The 17,015-nt window shown below is 46.9% G+C and overlaps 4 protein-coding genes and 2 non-coding genes across 6 annotated transcripts; 3 read left to right on the forward strand and 3 right to left on the reverse strand.

The window, feature by feature from the left end:
* Positions 1–225: 225 nt before the first annotated feature.
* Positions 226–5,651, forward strand: GGI43DRAFT_423762 (uncharacterized protein; the record flags this gene model as incomplete). Its single annotated transcript, XM_083208284.1, has 8 exons — positions 226–243; positions 387–991; positions 1,169–1,441; positions 1,492–1,840; positions 2,163–2,637; positions 2,688–3,320; positions 3,376–3,644; positions 3,681–5,651. 8 exons carry the CDS (start codon positions 226–228, stop codon positions 5,649–5,651), a joined length of 4,593 nt encoding a protein of 1,530 aa, XP_083059195.1.
* A 564-nt stretch (positions 5,652–6,215) lies between these two features.
* On the forward strand, positions 6,216–6,315 carry GGI43DRAFT_t144. The gene has a single exon. It is a non-coding gene; the product is annotated as a tRNA-Ile (tRNA).
* Positions 6,316–6,547: 232 nt separating this feature from the next.
* On the reverse strand, positions 6,548–11,791 carry GGI43DRAFT_88804 (P-loop containing nucleoside triphosphate hydrolase protein). The gene is made up of 3 exons (XM_083210465.1): positions 11,441–11,791; positions 6,934–11,295; positions 6,548–6,866 (listed from the first exon to the last, which is right to left on the reverse strand). Exons 1-3 carry the CDS (start codon positions 11,533–11,535, stop codon positions 6,761–6,763), a joined length of 4,563 nt encoding a protein of 1,520 aa, XP_083059196.1. The 5' UTR covers positions 11,536–11,791; the 3' UTR covers positions 6,548–6,760.
* A 1,624-nt stretch (positions 11,792–13,415) lies between these two features.
* On the forward strand, positions 13,416–13,487 carry GGI43DRAFT_t145. The gene has a single exon. It is a non-coding gene; the product is annotated as a tRNA-Arg (tRNA).
* A 23-nt stretch (positions 13,488–13,510) lies between these two features.
* GGI43DRAFT_408707 (uncharacterized protein) lies at positions 13,511–14,419 on the reverse strand. Its single transcript, XM_083206397.1, has 2 exons — positions 14,036–14,419; positions 13,511–13,950 (listed from the first exon to the last, which is right to left on the reverse strand). The coding sequence occupies exons 1-2, from the start codon at positions 14,338–14,340 to the stop codon at positions 13,659–13,661; spliced, it is 597 nt and encodes a 198-aa protein (XP_083059197.1). The 5' UTR covers positions 14,341–14,419; the 3' UTR covers positions 13,511–13,658.
* Positions 14,420–14,494: 75 nt separating this feature from the next.
* On the reverse strand, positions 14,495–16,452 carry GGI43DRAFT_88846 (DUF1774 domain-containing protein). Its single transcript, XM_083210466.1, has 3 exons — positions 15,879–16,452; positions 15,418–15,820; positions 14,495–15,344 (listed from the first exon to the last, which is right to left on the reverse strand). The coding sequence occupies exons 1-3, from the start codon at positions 16,178–16,180 to the stop codon at positions 15,111–15,113; spliced, it is 939 nt and encodes a 312-aa protein (XP_083059198.1). The 5' UTR covers positions 16,181–16,452; the 3' UTR covers positions 14,495–15,110.
* Between the last annotated feature and the right edge of the window lie 563 nt (positions 16,453–17,015).

Genomic DNA, 17,015 nt, shown 5'->3' on the forward strand with positions numbered 1-17,015 from the left:
GCAAGTTTGTATCTCTATATGCCTCTTTATCATAATCAACGGGTATGGAAGTATCGATGAACTCAAAGTTCTGGTTCTATAAAGTATCAAATATTCAGTGTCTTACAGATGGATTCATCTCGACATGAAGCAGAGAGGGGCCAGAGCTCTAGTCCCGAACCAATAACACATAATATTGGATATTCGTTTCTTCGGCGCTCCACGTCTTCTACACACCCGCCCAGAATGAGCAAAGGTATTAAAGTATCTCTTTTCCGGTCGTTTTATAAAGCTTCATAAGTCTTCCTATCTGTACCTGACAGTTAGCATTGCTTACAGCGCCGCGGATGATGGTACAACAAACTTCTGGTGAGAATATCAATAATGAAACACTGTACCCAACTCAGACCTCTACAACCTTGAATAGCAAAGAGAACTACGGTCCCCAGGCACCGAATAAAGTAACTTTGAAAGTCATCGGTGACCTTGATGCAATGACCAAGGGTTGGTCCCCTGAAGAGCTGCATGACTGTCGGCGTATAGTGGTATTTCGAAAATTTCTGATTGAATCAACTCTACAAATCAGCTTCCACACAGTTTCTTCAAATGGGGAACCACCGCCTAACAGCTTCTACATCTCATGCATTAAGGAGGATGCTACAGGCGTCTATTATTTCACTGAAGAGGATATAATTGATCTAATTGAGTGGCTTCGTTCGTGGCCTTCGCCATACAGACTTAGCGCTGAGCAGAAGACTCACATCCTCGACATTTTGGAGAATTTTCGCCCTCTCACAGTTTCCAAGATTGAGGCTGAGACAGAAGACTTATTTAAGCTCATCATGGGCCTGTCCAATCCCCAACCTAGTAACCTTGAGGTAGATATCAAGGTGCTTTGTTGGGAAACTCTCTTACCCGCGCTTAAAACAATTATAGACGGTGATGACGGAATTAAGTTGCCAGAAACTCCAACTATTATGCACAAGAAAGTTGTTCGAACAGCACAGAGGAGGTATTTAAGCTGGGACTCCCCATCAAGCGACTTCGACATGACTGTCGGCAGCAGTGCCGGCAGCAAGACTCAGTTGCCTTCAGTCAATGGTGAGTTTACAGTGGCTTGTAGCGCTCTAGTCAAGGGTTATGGTCACTATAGAAGGCTAACACCATTTGGATCTACTTGGATAGATAGCAGTGTGACAACAGATATCGATCACTCCCACCAAACAAAATCAGGAGACTGGAACTTCTCCGATATCGGTCGTGATAAGCTTGAAATATATAACTCGTGGTTGGCAGATTCTTTATTTACAGCTGTTAGAGACGTAAATACGGACCAGAATGCTCGTAACCGAGTCTTAAGTATTCTTCCTGAATTATTGGAAGCTTTTGCGATCAGAATTGGCCATAATGTGCCAGTTGATATGCACTACAATATTGAGAGTTTTATTTTGCGGAATCGCGAGTAAGTTACTGAACGCGTGGTATACGTTGTATAAATGGTCTAATAATTAGTAAAATTTTTACGTCTTTCCAAAAGAGATATTTCGAGCAAGGGAATCCTCAAACAACACCAGTTCCCAGTTCCGATAATGATAATGTATCAATCAGTGATACCGTTGGTGCCTGGCTGAGAAATTTGGATCTCAGCCGAACTCAATCAGAGGATGGTAGGAGTATACTGCCGAAATTCAATGAGCGTCACGATATCAATTCAGCAAACACCAATATTGACTCGGCAAAGGACGATTTCAGCAAAATAGAGCTATCGAAGAGCCGGATCAACACGCTCTGGACCCCTGAGGAAGAGCTGCGGTTGAAGCAGATGCGAAATGCCGGAAACAGCTGGGCCGAGATTGTCAAGGTATGTATAATTATGGAAAAGGAATAAAGAAAGATCTGGAAGAGAAAGGGGAAGCTAACTGAAATCTACAGGCCTTCCCCACAAGAACAGAGGGCTCCATCAAAAAGCACTGGTACACGGATATGCACTATCCTAAGTTTGCTGAAGACGAGGTAAATAATAATCTGGTTCCAATATTGATGTCTCATTGATTGATCAGTCTGTCCAGAGTCAGGCGCTGTTGAACGCTATAAAAGAATATGAGAACAACAAGTGGAAAGCAGCTGGACAAAAATTTGGGATACCAGCAAAGATACGTCCCCCTCATGTTCAATTTCCACAGTGGCAGAAAGATTCGGGTGCTACCGTTCCGCAGAAGCTCCAAGATGCCGCCGATCCGAGGTTCGCCGCCTACCGTGAGCTTATCCTTAAAACAGAGGGCTATCAGTGGCTTCTCAGCCGCCTAAAAAAAGAGCTTCTCATGGCTCCAGCAAAGCCGAGCTTCATGGATACAATTAAGAATTTGATTACACAGACTCTACTGTCATCGCTCCAAATTGGCAATCACACACCCGCTAAAATCTATAATGCCATATTCGAAGTTGACTGGGATATTAAGGCTTTTCTAGAGAAACAACAGTATTCTACTGAACTACACGAGGCAATAGAAAAAGCAATTACGGTGACTGGATCCTATCAGGATTCATATGTAACAACATGCGGCCAATATATTAATCAGACATGGCCATCATCCGGAAGTATAATTATGCGGCTGATAAAAGACATGGTAGGCAGCAAGTTCAAGTATAACAGCACGGGTAAGTCAACAAAGTAGAGGCTGATTATAAATAATAATAAGATATTCCAGACGACCTATCCACAGGGGCAGAGTTTAGTGCAAGGATTGATGGAACAAAATTCATAGTTACGGCTGACGGGCCTATGACATCTATTACTGAAGCCGGGGAACAACTTGCTTGGCTCGGCGCCGCACTTCGTACATCTCCACACGATCAAGGACTTGCTTGCTGCAGTCCATTTATCAGCTCTCAAGCGACACAGCCGCTATTTGCTAAGAATACTATTGTCAAGTTCAAGATAGGTTTCAGGGACGAGATTCAGCAAGATCCTGGCGGATTGAATGGCGTATGTTGGTACAACCTATTCAAGAATCCAATGGTAGTTAAAGGATATCCAATTCCAGCGAGGGCTGAAACAGGCACCGGGGCTGAGATTCCGTTCAATATAATGGCGGGTCTGGCTCGAACACAGCGAGTGGATTGCTTTAAAGGGATGACCTTTATCAAAGGTTTTTCCATTCTCTTGGTTCCAACAAAGAGAATTGGTGACATGATATTTTGGCACCTGGCTTACAATAAAGATGGGCACCGTATATCCTATCTCGATAGCAACATAACCAGCTTGGGATATGCCAACAATCTGGATCTAGAACAATGTCGACATGTTCTCGGTTGGTGCGAAGATGCCGCCTTTTATGCTGGTAGGGCCTTCTCTAAAACGTCAAGAGGGGTTTCGCTAATGCCAACTCTCCGCAGGTTCAGCACAGGCAAACTATTTTGTTGCTAATTCCGCGCTGCCTACGCCTCATGAAGGCTGCAGTCTCGTCGGTACTTACGTATCTCCTGGGCGGTGCATAGTCGGCGGTCCCACATTCAGTCTAGGAGTCAAAGAAACGCCTATCCATGTGTCCCGCAGCGGTTATATTCCGAGGCTTCAATGGATTGCTACTAAATATGTGCTGCTGTGGGACGAGAGCGAGAAACGCGGCTGGCTCGTCAACGGAACAAGTGCCTTGCTGCATATAGTAAGGGCATCATTGGCATACAACAACACAGATAAGTTTAACTCTGCTTTCATCTTCAGGGAAAGGAATTTTCAAGAATCAAAAAAACCATTCATGGCTGACTCAGCTATTGATGTGCTCATTAACCCAAAAAATTTGGCGCTTAAGCTGTACCGTGAGAAACATGGGTATCTATTGCTGGAGAGCAGAATTGAATATTTTTACAACATCTTGGAAAAGCTCATCGATCATCAAGCAGATATTGCTGGCGAGCGTGGCGTTAATATGGCTGATAAACCACGACGATACCTTGAAGGCTGGGAATTCAACGATCTAGCAATGAGCCGCGATCCGCTTTACCCGCGAGTGGCCTCTCTAGAACCACGCGGGAAAAGTTGGGTTGATTTCACCAGAGCCATTCATGCGGTTACTCTCTTTGGGCGCGGATTTGGCGATATAATCAAATCACCTGGCACCGATATATGCGAATACTGGGCTGAGATGCCAAAACAAAAGTATTACCTTGCAGCTTGCGTTTCTGATTTGAGCCAACTGGTAAAAGATAACCATCTCCATCAAGATATCCAGGTAAGAGTTAGCCATGACATTATATGGCACACGCCGACGAGTCTGTTTGGAACGTGTCGGTGCAAAGGAATACTTGGGCAAGATCACAGCGACCCAGTACAATCACTACTCCCCTCGGCCATGTCAAACATTTTGCTACCCAGGAAGATTGATATTCCTCTGGAAAGCCCCGGAGCTGTAATCTTCGGGCATAATTCTAGCTTTTCTTGGATTTATGAAGACTGTGGTCATCCGAGTGAGGGAAAACTACCGCCGCCTAACGTATCCGATGTAGATTCTCTCAAAGACAGTGGCATCGAAGTTGATATGGAATCACCAAGGATAGATTTTCCTCGATCAAGCACCCAAAGATCGATTGGCCCTTCAGCTAATAGACAAGTTGAAACGTCTTTCCCAGAGCATGTCTCTATACCGTGTAACGAAACCCGCCCCCAGCAAAAATATACAGTCGGTATACTTTGTGCGTTGCCTAAGGAGCTTTTGGCCGTGCGAGCCCTTTTCGATAAAAAACACGATAATCTTGAAAGTTTATCCGGAGATAGTAACCACTACGCGCTGGGGCAGATGGGGAAACACATGATTGTTGCTTCTTGTCTCCCAGAATACGGAACGACCTCAGCAGCTGATTCTGCGTCAAACATGAGGAGAAGCTTCCCGAACATTAGATTCTGCTTGATGGTTGGCATCGGAGGCGGTGCACCCTCTCTCGAGAACGATATTCGGCTCGGAGATGTAGTCGTGAGCCTACCTACGGCCGGCTACCCGGGCGTGGTTCAATACGATCGTGGCAAAGAAAAGGATAATAATGTCTTCGAGTTGACGGGGTCCCTTCCACCGCCTCCCCGGTCCTTGATGACTGCTATAAGTTCTTTACGATCGGATCCAGACCTTGCTTCTTATCCTTTGCAGCCATATCTCGATGAAATAATAAACCGAGTCCCGGAATCTATGAGATCGAGATACAAACACCCTGGGCAAGAACACGACCAACTGTTCAAAGCCGCATGCTCGAAATGCCAATCACAAGAAGAATGCGCCAACCGTGATAGCCACATTGAGCAGAGAAGTCGACGGCCAACAAATGATCCAGAAATTCACTACGGACTCATAGCCTCCGGAAATCATGTAATCAAAAGTTCCCAGGCCCGTGATAAATGGGCACAAGAACACGGCGTTCTGTGCTTTGAGATGGAAGCTGCAGGCATAATGAACATATTCCCATCTCTTGTCATTCGGGGAATCTGTGACTATGCAGATGCGTTCAAGAATAAACTGTGGCAAGAATATGCTGCTGCTACGGCCGCTGCGTACGCAAAGTTGCTTTTGAGCGTTGTCGCCGCTCCTGATAATAGCTATGATGCGCGAGGCTTGGGTCGACGGAGAGACTCAGCGCATGAGTGGCAGGATGAGCTGCATAATAAGAGGCGGAGACTTGAGTGAGACTTGGGCGAGCATATACTATTAATTAATAATGAAAATTTCCATTCATGAAATGATGATAAGAGTGACGCCGCTATTTACTCTAGACAGACATCGTGGCTTTTAAGAACACTGGCTATATCGATGTTTAGGGTTGGCTGTTCAAAGATGCAAACACACCATTGCAACAAAAAATTCTCATTTAAGACCAATTACAGTCATATCATATATAAACTTATAACGTAGCGCTGTATAATATTACATCATGGCAAAAAAGCACATGTAGCTGCAAATAACTCCGGCAAGTATAGGGTAAGAAAACCCCCGAGTCATGAAGCAATATCGACTATGCTGCTACTACATTAAACGGGGACACAAGGGCTTGTCTGTGTACGAAAATTTTCTTACTAAACGAATACTTCACTATAGCGAAGAAGAAAACATAGATAATGACTCTATTCCAACTATCTCAAGTAATAAATAGTCTGATATTCTCCATGAGAATTCCAAAGCCGCCTACATAGAGAGAGGTCAGATTGGCAGAGATCTATAAGTAAATTAACATCTAGTTCTGCCAAATCGAGAGCTCGCGTAGCTCAGTTGGTTAGAGCTTCGTACTAATACTTCAGCTTCAGTTGAAATCTTAGTGATGCGGAGGCCGCAGGTTCAAGCCCTGCCGTGAGCAGTTCAATTCCAGAACGGCCTGGTGACAGGTTGTCCAATTTTTTTTTCTTTTCTAGACTTCTTGGGCTGGTTCATCTAAGAAGAGTGGAGAGTGGAGAGTGGCGTGCGTGTTAGTGGGTTGGTGGGGCCTCGGATTCCGAGAGCATTTATACAAAATGAGCCTCTCAGATCTCCACAGAGCAAAAGTGAAGCACAGCAGCGAATCGTGAGATAATGAGAGTTATGCTTAATGTGTGTGATCCGATGTATTAGTACTATTTGTTTTTTATTGTTAAAAAAAAGAATAAATTATGCAATATGCTTCCATTCTCACGTCTCTCCTTTTAAGCTTATAGAGTAAAACATCTCTATGCTCGCCACTATGCTGGGCAGTTTTTGTTTATCCAATGCCATCCCCATGCATCGCATATAAAAAAAGTTTCTATATACATAAAGAAGTCATCATATTATTTATCTTCTAATATTTCCTGCAGCTCTTCCATCTCACCACTGTGGTATATCATGTCGTAAAATAAACCTTTAGAGTTGTACAAGTCTCGAGGGGAGCCGTATCTGTAGCAAATCGGTTAGCAAACTGTTCGATAAAACATTCTTAGCATCAAAAGACATCGCAACTTACTCAACTACTTTTCCAGCACCCATAACGACAACGCTGTCATAATCGATAATAGTCCGCAGGCGATGAGCAATCGTCACCAGTGTGCGATCTTTACCCGCAGATTCAAGTTCAGTTCGGAGCACTTGCTGGATACCCTTGTCGGTTTCGTAGTCCATGCTTGCCGTTGCCTCATCCAGCAGCATCAGTTTGCTTTGGCGAATAAGAGCACGGCAGAGCGACAATACTTGGCGTTGGCCATGAGAAAAGTTCTCCCCGCGCGAATCTACTTGTGTTGATAGAGAGATGCCCTGGGACTGTCTATGAACGGAGCGGTCATCAACATCATCGGCAATAGTCTCATCAGAAGAGTCGTCGCTAGAAAAGGATGCGATACCCCTACAATTCTCTAATGCTTTCTCGAGAATTTCCTTTGGAACACGACCAGTGGGATCAAGGTTAGATTCCACGGTTCCGTTGAACAATGTCGCTTCTTGGGGGATGATTGTAAGGCCTTCACGTAATTTACGTCGAGGAACTTTCGTGATGTCGACTCCGTCGTAAAGGATTTGGCCAGAAACAATGTGTGTGAACCGCAAGAGAGATAGAACCAGAGTGCTCTTACCAGAGCCCGTTCGTCCCACAACTGCAACTCGCTCTCCAGCCTTGAACTTGAGATTGACATCTGTAAGAATATTGGGGCCATCAGGATCATATCTAATGGTGACATTGCGGAATTCGATCTCGCCTGATCTTGGCCAGTTCTTGGGAATTACGTGGCTATCGTCATCCGCGTATTCTCCTTCTTCGGGATATGTAACGTCATCTTTTCCTTCAGGTTCGAGCTTGACATACTCCTTGACACGATGGAAGCTCTGCATTTCTACCTCGAGATCATTCATGGCTCGCACCAGCATAAGAATAGTCTGGCTCAGACCGTTGGCATTGTTTAAGGAGAAACCGACCAAACCAGCACCGACAACTCCCACCTTTGAGAGGGCGATGATGCCGGCAAAGAGAGCCACCAACGCAGTGACAAAATCCACTCGCATGGCCACCCAACGGTTACAGTTGTAGTTGGCCTCAGCCGCGGCTGACCAAACACGCAACTTGGATGCTAAATCGCGACCAAAAGTCTCGCTCATTCCTGCTCTAGCCCTGATAACGGGTAGTCCAGCAAGAGTATCGGCAAATTGAGAAAAGACGGGAGATTGAGCAGATGAAGTAAGCCGCTTGATGATGACTGCCGTACGTGTGTACATCTCTCCAATCACAACACCGAAAAAGCAAGTGACGAGGGCCGGCAACATGAAGATTGGCATAATTGAGCTGACAGCGGCGATGCGAGCAAACAACATCATGACTGAGTCGAAAGTCACTCGGAGCATAGAGCTAAGTCCAGAGTCAATAGAAGCCATATCGCCAGAGAACCGATTGGTGATGCGGCCGATGGGAATCGTCTTGAACCATGACAGGGGGACACTCATAATTGCGCGAATGAAGTCATTGTGAAGTTTGCGGCCAGCACGCCATGCTCCCCATTCGAAAGCGACAATGACAAATCCAAAAGAGATAATTTCAGAAAAGGTAAAGAGAGCGTAGATACCCATGTAATAAGCAATGTCTACATGGGCCTTGTTGTTGTATGCGTCCACCCAGATACCCATCCAGTAGCTAGAGGCAAAGAAAAAGACATTGGAGCCGGCGAGTCCAACCAAAATGGAGATGGCAAAGATTGGATGGCCAAAGTATCTCATATACTGCAAGGCCTCAAGCCGGCCAATCCTGCCTGACGCCTTCATTTCTTGATTCACAATATCATTTGCTGAAATCTCGTTGGCAACCTTTGTAGGATCGTTGAGGGCATCACCACTGGACTGTAATTCTGGCTCAGGAGGGGTTTCAGTGCCGACTTGAGTTTCGTCTTCAGTATCATCGTCATCTCCTCCCAATACCTCGGCAATTGTAATTGGTTGGCGAACGACACCAATGTTTGGTTCTGCACTCTTGATCTGCCCTCTGTCCAATAAGATAGAAAGATCTGCCTGAGACGAAATCCAAGGGACTTGAGTAACCAGAACAGTAGTCCTGCCTTTGAGCAAGTCGCTGCAGAAACAGTATTTCCAAACGCCAGCCGAAGTCTTCGCGTCGAGGGCAGAAAAGATATCGTCTAGAAGCAGGAGAGATGCTTGTGAATACAAAGCTCTTGCCAGCGCAACTCTAGCCTTTTGACCTCCAGATAATGAAGTACCATTCTCACCCACGACAGTCAAATCGCCGTCAGACAGCTCTTTGAAGTCCACGCTGAGACAGCAAGCTTCAATTATCCTGTCGTACCGAGCACGGTCCATGGGGCTTTGGAAGAGGATATTGGCTTGGATAGTTTCATTCTGAAGCCAAGCGGACTGTGAAGCGAATGCAATATCACTAGGTGCTGTGACTTTGCCACCTTCTAGATGAGTTTCACCAAGAATTGCGAGCAAGAGTGTGCTCTTACCACTCCCACTTTGACCAGTGACGACATTGAGGCCACCTTCGACAAAATCTAGTGAGATGTCTTCCAGATGGAAGGTTGCCTTCTTGTTCCGGCGGAATGAGGCGCCTTCAATCCTCAATGGCCCTACCGGGTATCGAGTGAGAGGTATAGTGTTCTCAAAATAAGTATCCAACCGGTTAAAAGCGACGCTGGCGGCGGCAAAGTTTCTTGAGAACGCGCTGGCCATCATGATGTTTCTACGGATATTCTTCACAAGGAAGGCAGCAGTAAACGCAGTGGAAGCATCAAGACGATGCTTTTCTACTCCAACGTGCAGAGCAAGCATCACTAACAGTCCGATGTATGGGAACACCTGCGTAACTTGGTTAACCAAGGTCTGCAAGACAGCCACGCGCCACAGCTCTTTTTGTTCCGCTGCCCTGGACGCAATAATTCGGTCCGTGGAGGGGTCCTCCCAAGCAAAATATTTGATGGCACGGATAGAAGCTAGATACTCGGCAACAAGAGATATACGTGTATCCTGGGCTTTTCTCACTCGTCTTTGTGCGCCATACATCATCCTACCCATATACACGGACAGGGGGGTTGCGAGTAGCAGCACGGCCGTTCCAACCAGAGATGCCCAGCCCATCATTCTATAAAGTCCAAAGAGAGAGATGATTGTTCCAGCGGGAACACCTGTAGAGACCAAAATTACATCTCGTGCCCGAAAGACAGCATCCACGTCGGCAGCCATCAAATTTGCTAGGCGACCAGCAGATGTCGACTTTTGGGCGTTTTGGCCCTCTTTCTCTTTGTTAGCATTCCCCGCCTTGAGATCAAACGGATCTTCTTCCAGCTCCATTGACCCTAGAGCCCTGTGGTATAATTCCTGGGTCATGGCAGATTTAACTCGGACAATCAATCTAGTTGAGTTAAAGACGTACTGCTGGAACAAGACCGATCGCGACAAGGGACCAGCAAATGTGAGAATAAGCCATACCCAGGGATGGAAGCTTGCGTTGTCAGGGCTGGAGATGTAATCCAAGAGCCGAAACATGCCGTACGGAGAGACGTTTTCCATGGTAAAAGCGGCGGCTGCCCAGAAGCCCATCAGCAGTAGCTCTTTGCGCTGAAATCGTAATGCTGTCCACAAAGTCTTTCTAGATAGTGATCGGGCTTTCTGGATCTTTTGGAGTAAATACATGGGTTCGTCGTACCAAGCTAGCGTCGGGATGCCAGACATGTCAAGTTTCTGTCTAGTGCCTTTCCACACAAGAGGTGTCAGCCATTCATAGGTGAAGTAATAGTTAAGCCAGCTGCAGGTCTCCTCAGGAGCCGGCTCATTATCTTCTGTGTATCCTGGAAAATCATGCTTGATAACAGGCGGAACCCACTCTCTCGGAGTGGCCAAGGCGATAATCATTGCTGCACCAAGTGAGGATAGGAAGCCAATAACGCTGGTGGTTGTGATACACTGATCCGTATCAACCTGAATACAAGGAAGCAGCTGCGCGGCCACTAGGATGAAGAACGTGGCGGTCAAGACGTAGTTGATTTGATGGAGAGCTACATGGCGCCAATTGAGATCATTGATGGGACGTAACAAGCCAAGAACAAAGGCGTAGGCAACGACAACTACGTTAAGCAAATGCACATGCCCCTGGATGAAAGCCAAAGTCAAAAAGACTAGCGAGGCAATACGGGAGGCCTGCGACGCAATTTCGTAGGGCCATTTAATGGATGAAGCCTTGGCTCTATTGGCTGGTACGGTGCTCTTGCGGTGCCGAATAAGACGAAATGTCAGCCAAACCGCTGAGGTAGCGAGAAGCGCACCCTGGAGAACTCCAGACCGAGCAAACTCGGAAACTCGAGCTATCCATTCAGTCTCAGAGTCATCAGCACGGAGGCTAAAATGTGTAGATTCTCGTCAGCAAAAAAGAGACAATTTCCAATATCGGCGTGGAGAGGAGATAGGCATCCATCAAACAAGATACGAGGAGGGTACGCCATTGTAACATAGATAACAGAATGCATGAGATGTAGGTGACGTACCTGCTGAGAAACGCTAGAGGCTCTCGAAATAGCAACTCATCTGTGCTCAGTGGCGAGAGCAACTGTGTGCTGAGGCGGGATAGAACGACATCCATGATGCCGTCACCCAAAATCTGCCCTCTCTGGAGAGTAGACAGAGGAAAGAGTAAATAAGGATTGGGTAGAGAGAGGATGAAAAGAATAGATTGAAGACGAAATGCTTGGAGTTTTGAATCGTGATGTAGTAGTAATACAGTGGGCCCCAGTGAGAAGGCTGCCAACACCCGACTAAGTCCGCCGAGTCGCTACCGAATCCCAGGCGTTGTACGTCCCGCTCGGCGTTGAAAAGGGCGCTGAAATCCCTGACGAACACGCCGTGGCTGCAAAAATCCCTGCGCTAGACTCCCCACAAATGACTGATACGGGAATGTCTTGGTGTGCTAGTGGGCTTTTGGTGCCGCGTATCTCACAGGCAAGAAGTCTTGTATAAGGGGCGGCCTATGAGAAGCCAGCCTTTGTAACGCTCACCGATTCTTTGGGACAAAAAAGGCGAATGTCTGGTACGAAGTATTACAGAAGGAAGGAAGCATTTGACCCATGCATCTATGAGCGGTCAATGATTCTCATGAAGAGGTCATATTTGAATCTGCAGCAGTGAGTCGTTTTAAATATCTGTACGGCTGTTGAAGCACGGGTTTTAACGGATCGTATGGGCAACGAAGGATTCAATGTAGGCGAATAAGTACAGAGTATGAAGTAGGCATGCCTACCTTATCCAGCCTTATGCCGTTGAAATGATTAGGATGGCCGCAATATAGCGACAAGAAACGGCGCCGGTCCTCCTGGGCACGGCTCAAGCGGCACCGGCAGAGCTGCAGCTACAGGCCTTGGACGGGTTACGTTGAAAAAGGCGCGCTTGGTGTGGTCCAATTGCGTGTCATATGCTCATTCCATTAGGCGGCAGCCTCAATGGGAAACCTGAATTGTGAACTCTCAGAGAGAATTGAGTCGACCAGAGTGCCAATACGCATAACTACTAGTAGCCTGCATGTCGGCATCAAGCAGTATTCGGCTTCTATATGCTCCGCATTGACAGCTTGAACTGTCGGTATACTGCATTCTGGTCGGTAGGATCCTGGCTCTGCATGGGCTGTTCCTGAATTGAGCGGTTAGCAGGCCCATAACTAACCATGTCGTCCTACTTAGTGCCTATCGCGTGCTCGGTAGCCAACGCACCGAAAAGGTGCTGTTCGGATGACCCTTGCTGTAGTATGAAGACCCAAACCCACAGGCCAATGAGTTCGCAGCTTATTCACCAGGTGAGTCATCTATCTGATCACGAGCGCGAGCCGGTAACCCAACTAAGTAATGCATGTCCCAAACCACTGCGCGCAATATATGCTTTAATGTCTCGGGGGTGACACCCGTTGATCAAGTAGCCTGTATGCTTTATTAGCCTAGCTCTGCTTCGTAGAGAGAGAACAGGGCTGCCATGCCAGGATCTAAGCCTCGTTCTGCTCCCCGCAGTGGATTTCGACTTGGCTATAATAAGTAGTGTGCTGAAAGCCTGCGTACTTGGAATACGCTGAGCAAGCCGCAAGCCAACAGTAGATGTGAATGTAGTAACGTAGGCGATGTTTGATATGATATGATGATGGCACATTCACATACACCCCTGGATAAATGCGAATAGATGACTGATAAGATACATCTGTATCACTTTGGGAGAAGAAAGAAATGTGAGATTGGTATCTTATTACACTGCGTCCATAAAGGCAGGAGCGAAGGATAAATTGCCATGGCGTGCCGCCTTCCATCGACCAGCAATTCTTCATCCTTGTTTTTTTAACAAGCACTAATTCATACAAGATACATCTGATAGAGCTAGCCCATCTAATAATAAGAGTAATTGTAACTAAAAGCAGCTTTATAAGTCAAAATAAATTCGCGCACTCCATTAGACGCGATTGGTCGAAGCAATCGACCGACCATAGCGGGCGTGCTGGCGCAATGGTAGCGCGCAGACCTCCTAAGTCTGAGGCTCAGGGTTCGAGTCCCTGGTACGTCGAGCGAATAAACTGCTCTATTTGCTTTTTTTGCTTTTCTGTATGTCGATATTAGAAAATCACTTGCTTTTATTTTGACTTGGCGCAGTTTCAAGACATCGTCATAAGTAGATAATTAAAACAGTTCAAGTTTTTGCCTGCTTCATGGTAATCTATCGTAAAATTATCCCATCTCAGCAAATCTCGCCCATATTCCACCGCCGCACGATATCATCCTCATCACCCTCCTCCACTTCCACGCTCGGATCATACGCCATACAAACCGCCGTCGCATAATCCCCATCATGGCTAATCGAAATCATGGCACTCACATCCGCATCCGCCTCGGTCTCGCCCTTGATCCGCGCTACTGGCGGTCCGCTCCCTAGACGCTCCTCCTTTCTGCCGCGGCGCTCAATCACAACGTCATGGAAAGTGAGTCGACGATGCGAGTGAGCTTTGATGGCCGCTTCTTTAGCAGCGAATCTACGTGCAGCTCACCATGTTAGAAATTTCCTCTTTGGTGAAGTTTGTGTGCTTGATTGTCCAATCACAAAGCTTGCTTGCTTACCTGCCTGCAACAAACGCAGCAGCTGTCCATACATCTGGATCCTGACGAGCTATCTCTTCGCTAATCGAAGCGCCCCCCTTGCTCTTTTCAAAAGGGTAAAGCTCATTGTTCTGAAAGGGCTTAACAATGGGACGGTCTTCAAGACATCGCAGCCTTGGGTCTTTATTGGCCTGCTCTTCTGGCGATAAGATTCGGTTCACAAACCGCATGCACCGAGGGCTCTTTAGGATGCCATAGATGCGAGATATCTGGCAAATATCCGTCCCAATGTTTAGCGGGAAGGGGAATGGCCGGAGAGGCTTCATCTGCTGTAACGCCGCATGAACAAGATGATAAGAAGACGAAGTGATACTACCCAATATTACTGCAAGCACACAGGTATCAGATTATGTTGTGCACGCAAATATCACGAATCCCTGCGTTCTGTTACAGCCACGTCGTGGGGTGGGCTGATCCGATGCTAGTCTTATCGATACGAGTGGCCAAAGCGGTACACCGTCGACGTCATTGAGCCGTCAAGCCAAGCTCATGCTCACCAGTAGGGAGATTCCGAGCAGCGAATCACCCGTTTCACGGAAGAAATGGTCCTTATTGAACGCAATCGGAGCTAATCTTGGAAATCTACAAGCCATGAATTGCATCGAAAACATTTTATTCGTATAAGCTATAAATAGCCGACTGAAAGCGGAAGTAAGAACAAGATCCAAGATGGATGAATCTACCATCGTAGATACTAAGGTATGCTTAAGTGCCTATATGCAAATCTTGAAAGCGAACCAATGAATTACTACCAATCTCTCAATTTCAACATCAAAATCAACTTGACCCAAAAACTCCCATAAATACAACTCGATTCACAGAATCTGTAGTGTTACTCTCCCCTACGTCATACACTCATGATAAGCACCAGGGATGTATTTTCAACCTACCGCAAACAGGCTTTCGGGTGATTGTCTGTTGTGAAATGTGAAACATGTGCGGCCTAGAACCCTATCTCCTCTCGCCGCTTCGAACCAATGTCAATACGCCATTGGCTATGATGTAGCGATAGAATTGATGGCTATTTGTCTTTCCTTTAGGCGGCAGACTCGTTGAGGAGCGGTGCACGTTCCTGGTCTGCAGATGTGATGCGCCTCCATCTGGCGTCTCTTCCGGCCGCGCGCGGGGCAGCAATGGCGATTGTCAGGACGAAGAGAACAGCCATGATGACAAAGGCAAAGATCCACTGGAATGCAATGACCTGTCGCTTGAATTGAGCAACACCAATTGCGGCAGACAGGACACTGAGAGCGAAGCCCATGGTGTAGTCCTAATTGTGAAGACAATTATTAGTTACCTGTTTTGGCAATTGACTGAAAAAGGAAACACATTTTTCGACTTACACTGTAGGTAACAATGAAAAACAGTCCATAGACCAAAATAGACCAGATGAAGATGTTGCCAAAGATTCTAGCCACCAGGGTGTGCGGGTGCGGCACCATGATGGCGCCATTCCAATAAATGGCCACAAAGGTCCATGCCAATGGGCCCGAAGCAACGGGCACATGGATGAAGCGCGGAGCGGTGTTGTGGCGGAAGTACAGCGAGCTGAGATTCGCAAAGTTGAGAATCAGAATGACCTCGGCAATGGCAAAGTGCGAGTTCACAAAGAGCAGGACAAAGATGATGTGGAAGATGTTGTTGAAGATGAAGTGGCTGCCGACGTTGGCTGCGGCATGGACGACCTCGGCGCTGCTGGAGAAGAGAGAGGTGGCGTAGCCGAATTGAAGAACGAAAAGCACAACCCTATTTTCTTTTGCGTCAGAATATTATCTCATCTTGCGGATATAAGGAGAGCACCTACCAGTAAACCTCAGCTAGGATGTGGTTCATGGTGAAAGCGGTGCGGTGCGCGTCATTCAGGTCCCATATGCGATGGAAGTCAATCTTGTGGTGATACCATCCCGTGGAGTAGTATACGCTGACAATGACCGACACCAGCCAGGTCAGCAAAGTGAAGATCTTGTATGCGAGGACCGAGCCATGGCTGTGCGTCTCCCTCCTCTGGAAGGGGTTCCCTGCGATGATAGAAAGGACGGTGATAAGCAATCTGTATGAAGGCGAGATTATGATTAGGGGAATCTTACAAGCATCCCACCCTGACATGATGTCTGCTTCTTTCCAATTTTTTTCCTTTTTGATATTACAAGTATCGAGAATCCGATGACGCGGCGAGTTGAGGGTACTGTAGCCTCGAGCAAAATAACGAGAAGGCTGCCCTAGAATGCCAATTCACGCCGTGGGAGATGGAATCCTAATCGTCCAGATGAATATATATATATATATATATAAGGAAAAGAAGTAAAAGGGCCTAAAATAAAAAGAAGGTTGGAAGCAAGGGCAAATTTGCGAACCAGCCAGTATATATAGCAAAAACACGTTATCCTCTCTGCCTCGCAATACTTGTTACTTAATGGCTTTTCGCTTCATTCGCCCAATTCACTCTCACCCTCACCCTCTCCAGCTATCGTCTTCGTCACCACCCGCTGCGGGGAAAGCCAAGCTCAGCAATCCTGCCGTCAAATCAAAACCCGCCACCGCCCAGCCCAGCCCGTGAATCCAGCAGCAACAAGTACGATCTGGTCCATGACGCGCAGCCCCCGTCACCGTTTTCCTGCGCAAGCCAAGGGTTAGCTTGGGTTGGACAAGGGATGAGGAATGTCTTTCATTGGTGGAGGGGCGTGCAAGCCATTCATCACTTACACACCACCCTCAGTACTACAGTATATCGAACCACCGATACTCCGCAGCACAAAAAAACACTGGGCTCTTATTTTTTTACCCCCTTGCTTGTGTCGTACTTGATAATTAGTGCTGCAGTAGCTTCTCTCTCAATACGCGGGAGAGATGCCCGTGGAGAGCTGCATTGCGCGTCGGAGCATGTTCCGCTATAGCTGGTTTGACGCAGCTTTGGCCGTATAAGTGCAAGTCCATCAGTGGT

Source organism: Trichoderma evansii, assembly GCF_050947405.1.
Source record: "Trichoderma evansii strain SZMC 28006 chromosome Unknown GGI43scaffold_14, whole genome shotgun sequence".
NCBI classification, from domain to species: Eukaryota; Fungi; Ascomycota; class Sordariomycetes; order Hypocreales; family Hypocreaceae; genus Trichoderma; species Trichoderma evansii.